The sequence below is a fragment of the Callithrix jacchus genome, chromosome 1 (assembly GCF_049354715.1).
Source record: "Callithrix jacchus isolate 240 chromosome 1, calJac240_pri, whole genome shotgun sequence".
NCBI classification, from domain to species: Eukaryota; Metazoa; Chordata; class Mammalia; order Primates; family Cebidae; genus Callithrix; species Callithrix jacchus.
Genome location: NC_133502.1, coordinates 125,141,457 through 125,154,496, shown reverse-complemented (window position 1 = coordinate 125,154,496; position 13,040 = coordinate 125,141,457). Strand labels below are relative to the sequence as shown.

General features: G+C 36.2%; 1 protein-coding gene across 6 annotated transcripts in view; it reads right to left on the bottom strand.

The window, feature by feature from the left end:
* Nucleotides 1-13,040, bottom strand: part of ADAMTSL1 (ADAMTS like 1) — a 1,072,914-nt gene that overhangs the window by 361,904 nt on the left and 697,970 nt on the right. For all 6 annotated transcript variants that reach the window (XM_078369765.1, XM_078369768.1, XM_035306411.3 and 3 more), the window contains one exon: nt 979-1,215. In XM_078369765.1, the coding sequence (XP_078225891.1) occupies nt 979-1,215 (237 nt within the window). The remainder of the gene's footprint in view (nt 1-978; nt 1,216-13,040) is intronic.

Here is a 13,040-nt window from a genome sequence, read left to right as displayed (position 1 = left end):
ATCTCTTAAAGTAATTTACACTACAGTTTTTCCTTTACATCCAAATGTAGACGTAAGTTTTAAACAAACGTGAATTTGAAATAACAAATTACTAAAACGTATTTTATATTTCTCTTATATTGCTAGCCATGATATTACTGATTCTGAAGAAAGAAAATTTCATCTAATATCACATTGGGAAAGGCAAGTATTATCACAATTTTGTGTCTGCTTCATGAAATATAAAAGTATATAGTCAAAGATAGCACACAGAAAAATAATAGCAACTGCTTGCTCCAAAAACTAAACCGGTCATCCTAGTCCAAAAAGTGAACCTGAAAATAAAGACAGCAAAGGCATGACAAACATACAAACTTTCCTCACCTCACTAATTCCCTATTTAAAGTAGACATTGATGAATGGATGGATACCAGAAATCAAACCTCTTTGTAATCCTGTTTTACAGATTTAACTGGCTGAAGTCCAACCTAGCTGGTTCTTTCATGACTTTCTCTACAGTTTGTCTGAATTTTCAATATAACGGAAATTGCAGTAAAGTAACAACAAGCTCTTTTACAGTTTACTTGGGGGTTTTAGAATTGGTTTTACCCGATTTATTCTGAAACTCTGAGTAAATGAAAATCAAGGCCTCCAAATACACACACACACACACACACACACACACTCTTCAGGAATAGCCAACCTAGGGGGTAATTTCAAAATATAGTACATAACTGATAAACACTACTCAAAAATTTTTATATTTTATATTCAAGTGACACTCAAGGAAAGAAAAATAACTCGAGTCCACTTTTCCTTCACACAATACAACACTTGTACTTTTCACTGAAATCACATCTTAATTTTCAAATATTTCACAATTTATAAACTCTAAAAAGTGTAAATATGAGTGACTCAGAGAGTGAGACTATGTAAACCACTTAAACAAAGACACTAAAACCTTCTGGGCAAGTCGAATGAAAACAAATCAGCACTTACTTGGCATAAACCACTGATGCACATATCCAAAGATTCTGTATAGCAACGAGTACCATCTAAGACCTTAGGTGCTAGTTCAACAACCAGGGCTGTTCCTTTGGCTTGGCACTTGAGTGAACATGGGTTGTCAGGGTCATTAGACACAGGAAGCCATTCATAAAACTGGCCATGGTGCTTGACGTCATTATGAGCTGAGCATTGCTGAGCTCGGAAATCACCTGCTTCTGGTGGGCAGTCCTGGAGAAAAAAGAGAGAAAGAACATACACAGGTTAAGAGGGTACACCCGAGTAGCCATATGCTCTGCTTAGGTCTCAGAAAGCAAGACAAATGTCCTAATCATGACAGATGGAACTTATAATATCATCTTAGAAGTTATATAATTATTTGGCTCTCAAAATGTAGAAATCTGAGAAAGCAACCACCTCAAAATACATTTTCTGATTGAGTTTCAATAGGAAAGTAATTGGTTTGAAAGTAATTGGCTTGAAATCGTTGGGACATATATTTTCTAAAAGCTGTCTATTGGCTCATAAATTCTTCCACGTTGTACTATCATTTTGACTTCCTCATAAGTAGAACCTAGTTCGCTCAGAGCGTTAGTTGAAATTATTTCTGTCTCTTTCAGTTCTGATATTGAGAGCTATGACAATTCTTTGTTTGAATAACTAGTTTGAATAAATAATAAAAAGTTATAATATTTTCATTCAAAAAGTTTTTGTCCAGTTGAAATTTTTTTGTCTAGGACTTAGGCCACATAGTATCTAGAATTAAACATAGGAAACAAAAAATATAAAACCATGTATGTATTAGTTTCTTTGGCTTAAGGCAGCATGGCAGAATGGAAAGAGCATGGACTTCCTCCTCGGATGGGTGGGGGGGCTGCAATGCAGTGCAGAGTTACTGCCTCTGTTTATAACACAAGCCTAGGCTTCCCTGTGTTAGAACAGAGGCAATAACTGCACAGCTTTCAAGATTGTTGTGAGTTCCTGAGCTCGTGCTGGCCAAATATCAGCACAGGGAATATACTGAGTAGATGGGAACTTCTACTACGAATATTTAATGAGGCCTCAGAAGACAAAGGGATGGAGTATTAGGAGATTCTCTCAATTTGAATTGTAAATCATCTTGTTAGAGACCAGTGGAAAATAAGAATCTTTTCAATGTAAGTATCACAAAGGGCAATTTTAAATGTAAAACTATGGCTAACAATGACCATTATCTAATGAATAATAAATCTCAGTAAAAGCAAATAAGATTTAACTTTAAAAAGGCAAATATTGCCTATCCTTTGGAAAGGCTTTTTGATAGGTTTATTGTATTCTACATGCCTTCAGATTAGGATTTACTATGGAAGACTGTTGTCAACTCTCCAGGTGTAGAAAGGCTTTTATTCTAATTTTTTGTTTTAAATAAAGGATTTCTGTGGCCTTCAACAGTTCCCTGTTACTATATTATCATTTTGAGAGTTCTCTTATATAAGGTCTCTTTCTCTGAAAAATCTCTTTACATTTAAATCAGCATTCTAAGAACAGCATTGGAATTCTGACTCTTTTCCAAATGTTTGTGATACTATTAAGTAGCATATTAGGCTCTGGTAGTTGAGAGAGCACAAATTCTAGGCAATGTGGGGTAGAAACAATTAAATATTCATTTAGGATGAACATGAAATTGTTCTAAATACAATATAAAATCTCTAAGACATTTTGCTTTTAGTATTATGTGTTCTCAGAGTGAATAAAACATAGTAGTAAAGGAAAAGAATAATGTATATAACACAGGTATAGATACACAGATAGGTACCCAGCAATACTTAACATTTTAAATATTGTCTGAAAAGCGTGTGATTAAAATTCATTACTTATTAATTTTTTAGATAATAGTATGCAGTGTAAATTATTTAAGATCCCTCAATAAATAAATGTTATTTACTTATTTTGTAAAATAAAAACTACAACCAGCAAAACTATATTATGAATTATGACACAGATAAATTATATAAAACCATGATATACAATACAAACTAATTTTATTTTATTTTATTTTATTTTTGAGATGGAGTCTCACTCTGACAGGCTGGAGTGCAGTGGCGTGACCTTGGCTCACTGCAACCTCCGCCTTCTGGATTCAAGCAATTCTACGTCAGCCTTCCTAGTAGCTGGCTTTACAGGTGTGTGCCACCACACACAGCTAACTTTTTTGTATTTTTAGTAGACACAGGGTTGCACCATGTTGGCCAGGCTGGTCTGACTTCAGGTGATTCGCCTGCCTCGGCCTCCTAAAGTGCTGGGATTATAGGCATGAGCCACCACACCTGGCCACAAACAACTTTAAATGTTTTAACACCAGCTCCTGTCAGATCATATGTTCTAGAACACAGAGACACTGATTTAACATTAACTCTTTATGAACTCACATTCCAAAGGCAAAACTACTGTTCGGTAGAAAGTCCCGTCCACCCCCCCTCCCCCCAGGCTTCCTGCCATCCAGAGGAAAACCCTCAGGCGCTGCTCTGTTCTGCCCGACAACAACCAGCAGCCAATCATCGCAGCAGAAAAGCCCGCCAAGCCTCGGCCTATCCTGAACCGACACATAACCCTCCGAGCTACCTCAGCAGTCCGCCCAGAGAAGGACAGCCTATCCTAAGCTCCTACGACACTCCGCCAGCCCTGTGTCCACGCCCTGTCCACCCCCCTATAAAACCCTCCTACCCCAGCTACGCAGTCGCAGCCAGCCCCGATCTCCTTCCTTTCCTGGCCTGCCCGCTGGTCCCAATAAACCTGAACTCGGCTTCCAACTCTCGAGCTGTTACTTGGGATCGGGTACCGGGCAGGGGTCTACAAGGGGGTCGCACAACTACCACTTTCCTAATTAACAAAATTCTACCAATAACTGCCTTAACGTCACTTACTGACTTCTGCCCTAAAACAGCTCTATAACTAACAGCAGCCTCCAAGCTCTACATGTAGGTTTCCTTACATTTTCCCAGTTGAGACATGGTAGAGTCTCTGTCAAGGTGCTGCTCTCCCCTACTTAGCAAGCTTAATAAATCTACCTTTATATGATCCACAAGTTCCTGGTCATTGCATGGGAGCTTCTACATTTGAACTGACAGTTTAGCAACGTTTAAAGAAAGTATTTTCATTTGATAATACCTATCATCCCAGGAGTCACTTTATTACTCAGTAGTGATGAAGAAATAATGTATATTGTATTGAAGGTACAGTACTTTATTATACTGAAATACAATAAAGCAGAACATTGAGGAAATTGTTTGGAATAACTCCAAAGCCCTCTTAAAATTTCCTTTGCCTCCTTTTTCTATACAAGCGAAACAGCTGGAAGGGTCAGGCTGAATCACCTCTGCTTTAAAGTAATGAGGGGAACAAACAAGTAAGAGACCTCTTAATATGAACCAGAGATAACTTTCTGAATGTTTCCAATTCCAAGAAAAGTGTCAATTACGTTTTTAAATTGATAATGCAACATCATCATAGTACAGACGTAAAACTCCTACAGAGTCTCCAATGAGTCCCTTCTGTTCAATAAACTGCGTTGATTCTTCCCACTTTTCCTAAAACAAATAAGATCTAAAGGCAGTCAAAGGTAAAACAATGAAGTTAAAATGTTAAGACTTTTAGGTTTTGTTTTCTGTGACAAAAACAGTAAACATATTTAGACACATCGTGGAGAATCAACAGATGTTCTTATTTGCAATTTACCTGTATCTAATGGCTTCAACAACACCTGTTACACGGTTCATGGTTTCACAACTAGAGAAACAGCTCTGAGAATGATAACGCTTATGAACATCTTTACTCAGTTTTATCACTACTGTCTTTCCTTCCACCCATATTTTTGTAGGGGTGGGAAAAATATATTTTCCTAAATTGAGAATGCACTTAAAACCTGGAGATCAGAGTTGGAAACTGAACTTGAACCTTTTTAGTGTTTGAGTTTATTTGTACTTGGCAAAATGCAGCTTCCTGTTTTAAGAAAAGGGACTTAAGAAAACTTATAAAACAGGTTCAGAAAGCTTCTTGGACATCAAATAGCTTTTACAAAATAACATTTTCATGATTTAAGTGTAAATGAATCAGAAACATATGAATCAAATTTCCCTTGAAATACATATGTTTAAAAATTAAGGGGAAGACGGATTTGGCAAAATGTTCTTTGTTTGAACCCAAAACATTTCAAGCATAGCTCAAGACAGCTATTGAACCCCTAATGCATCTGGGATCATCCAGCTGCAAGAGTGGAAACTCAAGCAGTGATTGTAACCTCTTGTTCCACAAGATGCTAATAAAAATAATTTGTATAGAGATTTACCACCTACAAAGTTTTTGGTTTTTTAAATATAAGTTGGTCCATGAAACCATTATACTTCCTAATTCTTTTATGGGTTTTTTTTTCTTTTTGTGGCAAATGGGGTCTTGGCCCCTCATTCTCCAGGAAGGTCTCAAAGTTGCTCAGATGGGTCTCGAACTCCAGGAGGCAAGGTATCCTTCTACCTCTGCTTCCCTAAGTGCTAGAATTACATGTGTGAGCCACTGTGCCTGACCCTGATCCTTTTAAAAGTCAGATTTAGAAACTGATAACCTAACTGTTTTGAAAAATACTTAACATCTTTTACTGGGCATCATCTTTGAAATATCAGCTTTTGGAGAGATGCTTTTTGATATCACAAGTAACCAGTTTTAACCATGAGAGGTAGTTTTCTTTAAGGAATACCGAATGTAGAATGTAAAAAACATACACAATGTGGAATTTCTGCTCTCATAAAACTCTAGTGGTAAGAATAAAAAACTTTAAATTGGGATATTTAAAATAAAGAATAAAACAAATGAATTATAATTTATATATGCTTACATGTATTTATACATTTTGCTCTGAACTTGCCTCATAGAAAACATTGATGGAGACAATTGAAATAGTTAAAAAGTTTAGTAGCTATATGGACCAAATGCATTCTATCCCCTAACAAGAACCTGCCAAAAAATAAGTGTGGGAGGGATGCACAGGACTAAAGATTCCCAACTTCCAGGTCTTCATACACCTCCAGAAATGCCAGCAAATAGCAATGGAGCAAGAGAAAGCAATCTAATACTTTTTTTCTTGGTTTCCTGCCTATTTCTAATAAACTCTAAAGACAAACTGTGGATTGACAGCTGTGTGTCATGTTACTGGACTAAGACTTCCTCACTGTAAAAGTCTATTTTCTTTGAAATAATCACATGATCCCATGAATTACTGTATTTAGCCATTAATATAATCATTTTTCTCCCCAAGTTTTAAGCACTCAATTCTAACTGTGTCAAGTGCTCTCTTTTTTAAAAGCACAAAAATAAAATCTGACCTTTTATTTGCTCACATTATAATTCATAAAGTCCATGGAGTTCTGCCATATATGAATCCAATTCAAAACACTTTCTGGTTAATCAGCTATCCAGTGGGAAAGATAAGATGGATCCCAGATGTCCCCTGATGATGATGGTAGATCAGATTACACTGTGGGACAAAGGAGGGTCAGGGTTCCCAGAGTTTACTCACTGGGTAAAATGTAAAAGATTCTATCGCAGCAGCTAAGGTGGCAGCATATAAAAGGTTTTTAAAATGGCTTTGAAAAATATACAGAATGTAGATTCAGAGTCAGGAGAAGCATTAATTTTTCTTTATTTTCATTCTTTTTAAAGAAGACATTTTCCTTCAGAGAGACATCCCTCTGCTTTTCCTCTGCCCTTAAATACTCAGTGGTTGTCCTATTGTGTTAATTTTGTTGTTTCATTTAACCTATTATATGAGTGCCATGCTATTAATGCTTTTACATGTAGAATCAATATTGATATCTGATAGTATCAAGAACCCTGGAAATCATATTCAGATGACTATTTGTACTGTAGTAACTGAAAAAAAATCCATGCTTATGACTTCATTTTCCTCTCTTAGAAATGTGCTTTGAAACCCCATACTGCCCCTCCATACTGTTTTAATCATTCACTCTCAGTAATAGTTACTGTGCAAGAAAAATACAAATAGAATTCCCTAGCAAGCATCTATTCTATCCTCCAACAATTTTGGATTACCACTTTATGATAAAAACATACATAGAAATTTACTAGCTGCTAGATGATGTTAGAAAATCCTACCACTTGTTCCACCCTCAAAATATTAGGAATCCTCAATTTACTGACGATAAGGCAAGAAAAGATTACCATAAAATGCTGCTCTATAATAAATGGATAAAGATTCTGGAAAATATATCCTCTAAAGTTTTCAAATCTTTTAGCGCACCTAAGTAAGATGACAGCCTGCCTCTTTTAGATATTTTGATGTTTATTACTTGGCTTTCTATATCTTTTATTCAAAGTTAAGATGAAACCACTGAAAAGCAAATATCCATTGATAATATCCAATGTTTTATATTTTGTTCTTGGGAAAAAAAATCACTATTTCAATTTCTATTTGCAACTCAAACCTTCTCTCTTGAAATTCAGACCTATATACAATAGTCCCCCCATCTGTGGTTTCACTTTCTGGTGTTCTAGTTACCTGCAGTCAACCACAATTTGAAATAGGTGAGCACAGTTCAATAAGATATTTTGAGAGAATGAAAGAGAGATTACACTCAAATAAATTTTATTACAGCATGTTGTTATAATAGAGTTATAATAGCATAGTTAAAACACAGTTATAACAACACATAGTTTTTTACAGCATATTGTTAAAATAATTGTATTAATATTAAATGTTAATATTCTATTTTATTATTTTTGCTAATCTCTCAATGTGATTTATAAACTTTATCATATGGATGTATGAGAAGATACCTATATTTTCTTACATAAGTACATGCATACATGCATTGTGTCTATCTATAAGAAAATATCTGTATTAGTATCTATAGGCTCAGGTACTAGCTACAGTTTTAGACAGCCACTGTGTGTCTTGGACCATATCCCTGAGGATAAGGCAGGTCTACTGTATACAACTGGTCACTTGCCATCTGGACATCTGAGACACTGGAAACTCATGTCCAAACCTGAATCCCTGATCCTCCTCCTGCCCCCATGAAATCTGCTCTCCTTGCAGCATTCCTCATCCTAGTCAATATCAACTCTATTATTCTCAGGCTAAATTTTTTTTTTTTTGAGATGAAATCTGGCTCTGTCACCAGGCTGGAGTGCAGTGGCATGATCTCAGCTCACTGCACCTTCTATCTCCTGGGTTCAAGTGATCCTCTTGCCTCAGCCTCCAAAATAACTGGGATTACAGGCATGTGCTACCACACCTGGTTAATTTTTGGTATTTTTGTCAACGCAGTGGCCAGAATGATCTTATGAGAACGTCCATCATCCCTCAGACCTATCACATCCTACTGTCCTTGCTCACTTAGCTCCAGTCACCCTTGAATTTTCTGGAATCAAGGCACTGCTTCTTCTGGGACACTCCGGGAACACTCTTACTTTAGGATGCATGCATTAGTTATTTTTTCTGCCTAGAATTCTCTTTGCTCAGATTCTGAGGAGCTAAATTATTTCACCTTTATCAAGTCTTTGCTCAAATATCCCCTCCATGAAGCTTAGGCTGCCTACTCTACGTAAAGCTGCAACCCTTCTCCCAGTACTGATTCATCTTTGTCTTGCTCAGTACTCCCTTTTTCTATAACACTTAGTCACCTTTAAGTATATCAGATAATTTACTCATTTTATTGTGCTTAATTTTTTTTTTACTGTCTGTCTTCTTCTACTACAACAGAACCCAAAAGGGCAGGAATCTTTTCCCATTTGGCTTTCTGTTACATACCGGGTATTTAAATATCTGTTGAAAGAATGACTAACACATCAAATAAAGGAAACAGAGGTCATATTTTTTATTGTGAGAACTCTGGTTCTGCTTTCATAAGTTTTGCAGGAACTTAAATCTTAGTTTTCTAATTGATGGAATATCTAAGTTTTTTCTTTCTTTCAAAAAAATTTACAAGAATAAATTTACAAGAATATTAATATATTTCAATGCTCGGAAAGTTGGTTAGGGAGTCTTGCCTAGTTTCTGAATAGGCAGATTGATATTTCCTTCTCCATGTAAACAAATTTAACAGGCCAATATTAAGAAACATAAAATATGCTGAAATCATTTATTGTTTAAAAAATAGCCAGACATTTGTAAATTTTATATAACATGTAATGTTACATGCACGCACCGTAAAGTACTCACATTTAGGTACCAAGCTTTATCCCCCAAATTTTGGCCACCTGCTCATACTAACATCAACATTATCATCAAAAGCATGTATTTGTGTAGAACTGCTAGCTGCTATGTAAAATGAAATTAAACAGACATAGTTGCTGCCCTGTCTAGACAGTCTGTGTGGAGACAACTCTGTTACATTTTAAGAGCATAATATTTAAATCTCTAACACATCTGCAAAGAACAGAAAATTGGGTCAATTTCAGAAGATGGTGCCATAGTAGGTAAAGGTCATTCTTCACTCATTTCCCCACTTTTTGAAAATGCCAACAAGGTTTTTTTTTTTTTTTGAAGACAAGGATTAAATGGCTTCAGGCACCACGTTTTCATGTATACTAGATATACTTTAATTTGTTCTGTTTCCTGGTGCAAAAGGTTTAAAGATTTCTTTTACTTTACCCCTCAAACTCTCAACTCTTTTGAAAAATAACATATTCAAGGGAAATGAGTGCCTGTGAATATTAGTCATTAACCATCTTAATGCCTTGCTATGTATCAAGCTCATAGTCAGTGAAATTATACCTTTTCAACTCTGTGACCTTGTAAAATGAAACTCCTTCTAATTTATTCAAACTTTGGGTGTGCCCTACTATGTGCTTACTAAAAGAACACTAGTTATAGGTAAATTAAACAGCTTAAAACTGTTCCAATGTCTTCATTCAGGTCCAGACATAAGACATAAGAAATGTGTGATATAATGCATTATCAACTCCACCTTCCTTGCTCTATTATAGCTAGTTATCTGAAAACAAATGCTTTGCCAGGCTAGTTTTTAATGTCTCCAGGCATCTGAGGGTTGATCTAAGTAAAAACATTTAGTTTTAAAAGTTCATTTTTTTCCTTTGGGTAGCTTTTATTTCAGTGCTTGTACTTTTTCTCCTTTGAAGAATGCAGACTTTTGGAAACCAGTTCCCTAGAGGTATTTCTAAGACTGGTTGTAGTTTGTCATTTTAGAGTCTTAAATTCTCTCAATTTTGAAAATATTCATTCCTTGAGGCTTTTTATTATTTTTAGTCCCTTTCTTTGAATTCGCTCCAATTTAGCAGTATCTTTTCTTCAATCAGCATTTCTGACCTTTTATTATTTTTTATCATAGTCTAAAATAAGTGTTCTCTGCCACCTCCTTACAATTAGCATACCTGAAGGAGTAATTCATAATCCTTTTTGAAACATGGCATATAATTTCATTTTATAAGCACACAATTACATAGTGTTTTGTTTTCAGACTGCATTTACCAAAATATTTGTGGTATAGAGTCAGGTTGTGAAAAGGACTAGTATAAGGGAGATATTTTAGCACATAAATTCCTTGTCACTATTCCTTGGATCTGTTGCAAAACAAGTTCCTTATGTTTCTATTTACAAGTGAGAAAGGGTGGGCTTGTTAGATTGCAAATATGGAGATTGCAGTTGCTTCATGGAACGTGTGGTTCTTATGCCAGTCATTTATAAGAAAAATGGAAAAAGACACTTTCTAGAGCAATTAAAAGATAAATGCTGTGTTGAACAACTTGGAGAAGACTCTAGCATTTCTCTTCGCCTTCTCTCCTTCCCAGTCTTTGATAAACCGCCTGATACTGTCTGCAGGCTTAACTTCTTTTTGGCTGTCAGTGAATCCTAACAACACTGTGTGTTTCCTGGCACTGTATCTAATCAACGCTCCTTTACTGGTGGCAGGCAACAGAAGCACCGTGATGACTTGAAATGCCTCTTTTGGTAACATTTTTGTAGCATACAACTTAAGGTTAACCTGGGTCAGTTCCTGCAAAGCCAAGGTCAAGCTCTTATTTTAATCACTATTGAATCAGTTCATTGAAGAATGATTCTAGAACTGGAGGTGGTTCTCACCTGAGAGAAAATTCCAGGTCTATGGGTGAAAGAGAAAGACATCTATTCTCTAATCACCAGAATGGAAAAGAGTTTTCTCTCACCCACATTCCTTTCTGGGTGGTAAACTCTAATCTAGACCACTAATGCAAATCTTCTTGGCAAGAGAAAGGGTGTTCTCTTATGTCACATTGTCCAAAAAGAGAAAACAAGAAGTTCTTAGAGTGTTTCATGCTATCAGTGAAGACTATCTGGGCCTTTCCTTACAGACTTTGGAATGAGGGGAAAGAAGTAGGGTTCATATGGACGAAACCACGGAAAAAGTTTAATGACCCTGTCACTTCCTTTCCTAATCTCTTTCCAATTTCTAGATCAGAATTCCTCCTACAGCTACCCAAGTTCCTGGTTAATACTGTATAAAATGACCCCATAAAAAGGTGTTTTGGGTTCCAAAAGCTTCATCATAGATATGGTGACAATTCTTTCCAAATCAAAGGTTAAAAGCCATACCTGGCTACCTCTAGAACTGCCTTAAATATAATTTCCTTAACTATAATTTTAATTAAAGTGACTTATAGAAGTGGCTTAATATATGAGTCTAATCAAACAATATCATGTGCCAAATTTACTGGGTTATAAGTTTAATGGATGACAACATTCAACTTTGTTCAAATGTGCTCATACTTCTTAGTTTGTTGATCTTGGAGCATGGACATATTTTAAGAAACTTAAAAAAAAAGGAGAAATGTATTTTCTGACCTCTAAAACCCAGTGCTTTTAGACTGTCCTTTGAGGCTTGCAGCATAGCCTCTTAGCACCAGCCTCATCCTAAATAGTACTAGGCTCCAAAGTTCATTTTCCTTTCTTTTTCCTATAAAAATTACATTTCCTTCAGTGGGCTGCACTTAGATAAAGGTAAAGAGGGGGAAAACTGACTAAAGTTATCTAGAGTAATGGAATTACTAATTTGATTACTTATGGAATTAGTAATGATTAATGATTAATCATTAGTAACGATTAATAATGCTTTCCACTTAATCACTCTCAATAACTGTTGACCACATATGTTCAAAAACATAGTCACTTACCAAGCACTCAGTTATAGTAAAATGTCAGTTATAGTACCTGCCTTCATGATGCTTACAATTTAAAGGGGGAAGATAGATGCTAACACCGTAAGTCAAGCTTTTATTTTAATGATAGAATTACAGGCAGAGGGGCAGACAATCCAAAAGTGGATGATTACTTTTGGACAGAGGCAGCTTCCCTTCCTAGTCTCTCTTTAGGGCTGAATCTGTAAACGGCAGTAAAGGAAAAAGAAGGTCAAATCTGTTTCTCACCATGCAAGTCATCAGTATTCCTTACAGATTCTGAGAGCTGAGCTGTCTCTGTTTTCTCCTTTCTACATGGTGTGGCAATGCAACAAACACCTCACAAAGTTTCTGCCAAGAGCTGACCCAGCTTTGCCTTCTCTAGCTTCTTTTCTTCCTATTCATCACCATTCAGCCTACACCTGATGTTGGCATATTTGCCATTGTCTCAGTGTTTCACTCCTCTGGCTGACATGATCCAATATGGTCACATCTTATTCCCCTGGGTAACTCCTTCAAGTCTCAAGTGTCACTTCCTGGTCTTCTTCTTTGTCTACTCCTTATTTTCAGCTTGTGTGAGGCAACTCCCTCTGGATACCATAGTACCCTGCGCATACCTTCATCTTTGGACTTATTCACTGTTGGTTTTTCTATCTGTGTCCTCCAAAACAATGAAAACCCAAGGGCCTAGTCAGTCCAAGCCTGATACAAAATGAATGCTAAATAATATTCATCAAGGAATGAATTAAGGGCCTTCCAGTTGCAACAGGATGCAGGACTAGATACTCTGAGAAGGCTTCTCACTACAAGTGACTAAAAATAACAGCACAAATCCAGAGAGGAAGTTGATGGAAGTCAATTCTAAAAGGATCTGCCAGTTTCTGGTAGTTTTGAAC